This window comes from Lottia gigantea (genome assembly GCF_000327385.1).
Source record: "Lottia gigantea unplaced genomic scaffold LOTGIsca_2174, whole genome shotgun sequence".
Classification (NCBI taxonomy): domain Eukaryota; kingdom Metazoa; phylum Mollusca; class Gastropoda; family Lottiidae; genus Lottia; species Lottia gigantea.
The window spans coordinates 1-2,040 of NW_008708531.1; the positions used below are offsets into that span (position 1 = coordinate 1).

General features: G+C 24.7%; 1 protein-coding gene across 1 annotated transcript; it reads left to right on the top strand.

Annotated features, from left to right (window-relative positions):
• Positions 1-183: 183 nt before the first annotated feature.
• Positions 184-1,961, top strand: LOTGIDRAFT_147247 (hypothetical protein; the record flags this gene model as incomplete). Its single annotated transcript, XM_009054433.1, has 4 exons — positions 184-347; positions 623-769; positions 1,484-1,613; positions 1,851-1,961. 4 exons carry the CDS (start codon positions 184-186, stop codon positions 1,959-1,961), a joined length of 552 nt encoding a protein of 183 aa, XP_009052681.1.
• Positions 1,962-2,040: the final 79 nt, after the last annotated feature.

Below are 2,040 nucleotides of genomic sequence, written 5' to 3' on the forward strand. Positions count from 1 at the left end.
TACCTTGAAAAGGCATAGAAATAAAGAATGTTACAAAAAGATGAGCAACAATTCTTTTCTAGTACAATCAGACACAGTTATTGAAGTACTTTATTTAGGTATTTATTAGGAATTTAGGTAAACAAATACAATATTTATCTGTTCCTACAAGATGTTTACATGAGATGATAATATATTGACATTATGATTCTTGTATTTCAGTGGCCATTTGAACCAGATATCTTTCAAAAACAGGCTATTTTACATTTAGAGAATAAAGACAGTGTATTTGTTGCTGCTCATACGTCAGCAGGGAAAACAGTCATAGCTGAATATGCCATAGCTCTTTCATTAAAACATATGACTAAGTGAGTTATTGAATGAATATAATTTTTTTTTATATCAAAGATACTTGATTTTTTTCTCTGTTTACAATTCTTCATAGAAAATACCAACCATATTTTATGTATTACATACTAGTCATTTACAAAGTTTATCATATTTGAATTATCTTTGTTTCACATCTTAATTTAAGTGAATTGATAAGTTTTCTATATATATTGGTATTTTCAAAGCCTGTAAATCAAAAATGGAGTACAAGATTAATTGTGATTTATTAATTAAAATTCATGAAATATTATAGGACAATCTATACATCACCAATAAAAGCTTTATCTAACCAAAAATTTCGAGATTTTAAACAGACATTTACTGATGTTGGTTTAGTAACTGGTGATGTTCAGTTAAATCAAACAGCTTCATGTCTTATTATGACTACAGAAATTCTCAGGTAAATTGTTTTATTTGTCAAAATTATAAAGATAGTTAAAGCATAGTTAGAAGCTATAAGAATTCTCCCTGTAATCTACAATAAACCTGTTGGATATTACAGTGTTTATATAAGATATTAGAACTTTTTTATATTTTATTATAGATCTATGTTATATAATGGTAGTGATATCATAAGAGTATATATTTTATTATAGATCTATGTTATATAATGGTAGTGATACTATAAGAATTTATATTTTATTATAGATCTATGTTATATAATGGTAGTGATACTATAAGAGTATATATTTTATTATAGATCTATGTTATATAATGGTAGTGATATTATAAGAGTATATATTTTATTATAGATCTATGTTATATAATGGTAGTGATACTATAGAGTATATATTTTATTATAGATCTATGTTATATAATGGTAGTGATACTATAAGAGTATATATTTTATTATAGATCTATGTTATATAATGGTAGTGATACTATAAGAGTATATATTTTATTATAGATCTATGTTATATAATGGTAGTGAACTATAAGAGTATATATTTTATTATAGATCTATGTTATATAATGGTAGTGATACTATAAGAGTATATATTTTATTATAGATCTATGTTATATAATGGTAGTGATACTATAAGAGTATATATTTTATTATAGATCTATGTTATATAATGGTAGTGATACTATAAGAGTATATATTTTATTATAGATCTATGTTATATAATGGTAGTGATATTATAAGAGATTTGGAATGGGTTGTTTTTGACGAAGTACATTACATAAATGATTCTGAGGTATCATCACATTTTTATTTTATCTCATTCAAAAATGAAATTGAGGTGCAATAACTCATTTGGTGTTAAAAATTTATATTATTTAAGTATACAAAAAAACTCTTATTCTTAGGACCTAATTCTTATGAAAATTCTGAATATTTGCCAACTTGAAATGTTTATTTAGCTCAAGGTCAGCTCAAATACTTAGATATACCTCTTCTAGCTTGTCCTTCAAAGATACTTTAATTGTTTGAAGGCACTAAAAATAGTTTATTGTTCTTCTGTATTTTGTTTTTATAGAGAGGTGTTGTATGGGAAGAGGTACTAATTATGTTACCACAACATTGTAATGTTATATTATTGAGTGCTACGGTACCAAATACTATGGAATTTGCTAACTGGGTAGGGTAAGTAGCTAGAATAAATAGTCATAAAAACTACACACTAATTTAGAGAAGATCTGAAGATTACGATAAATTATTGATGATAA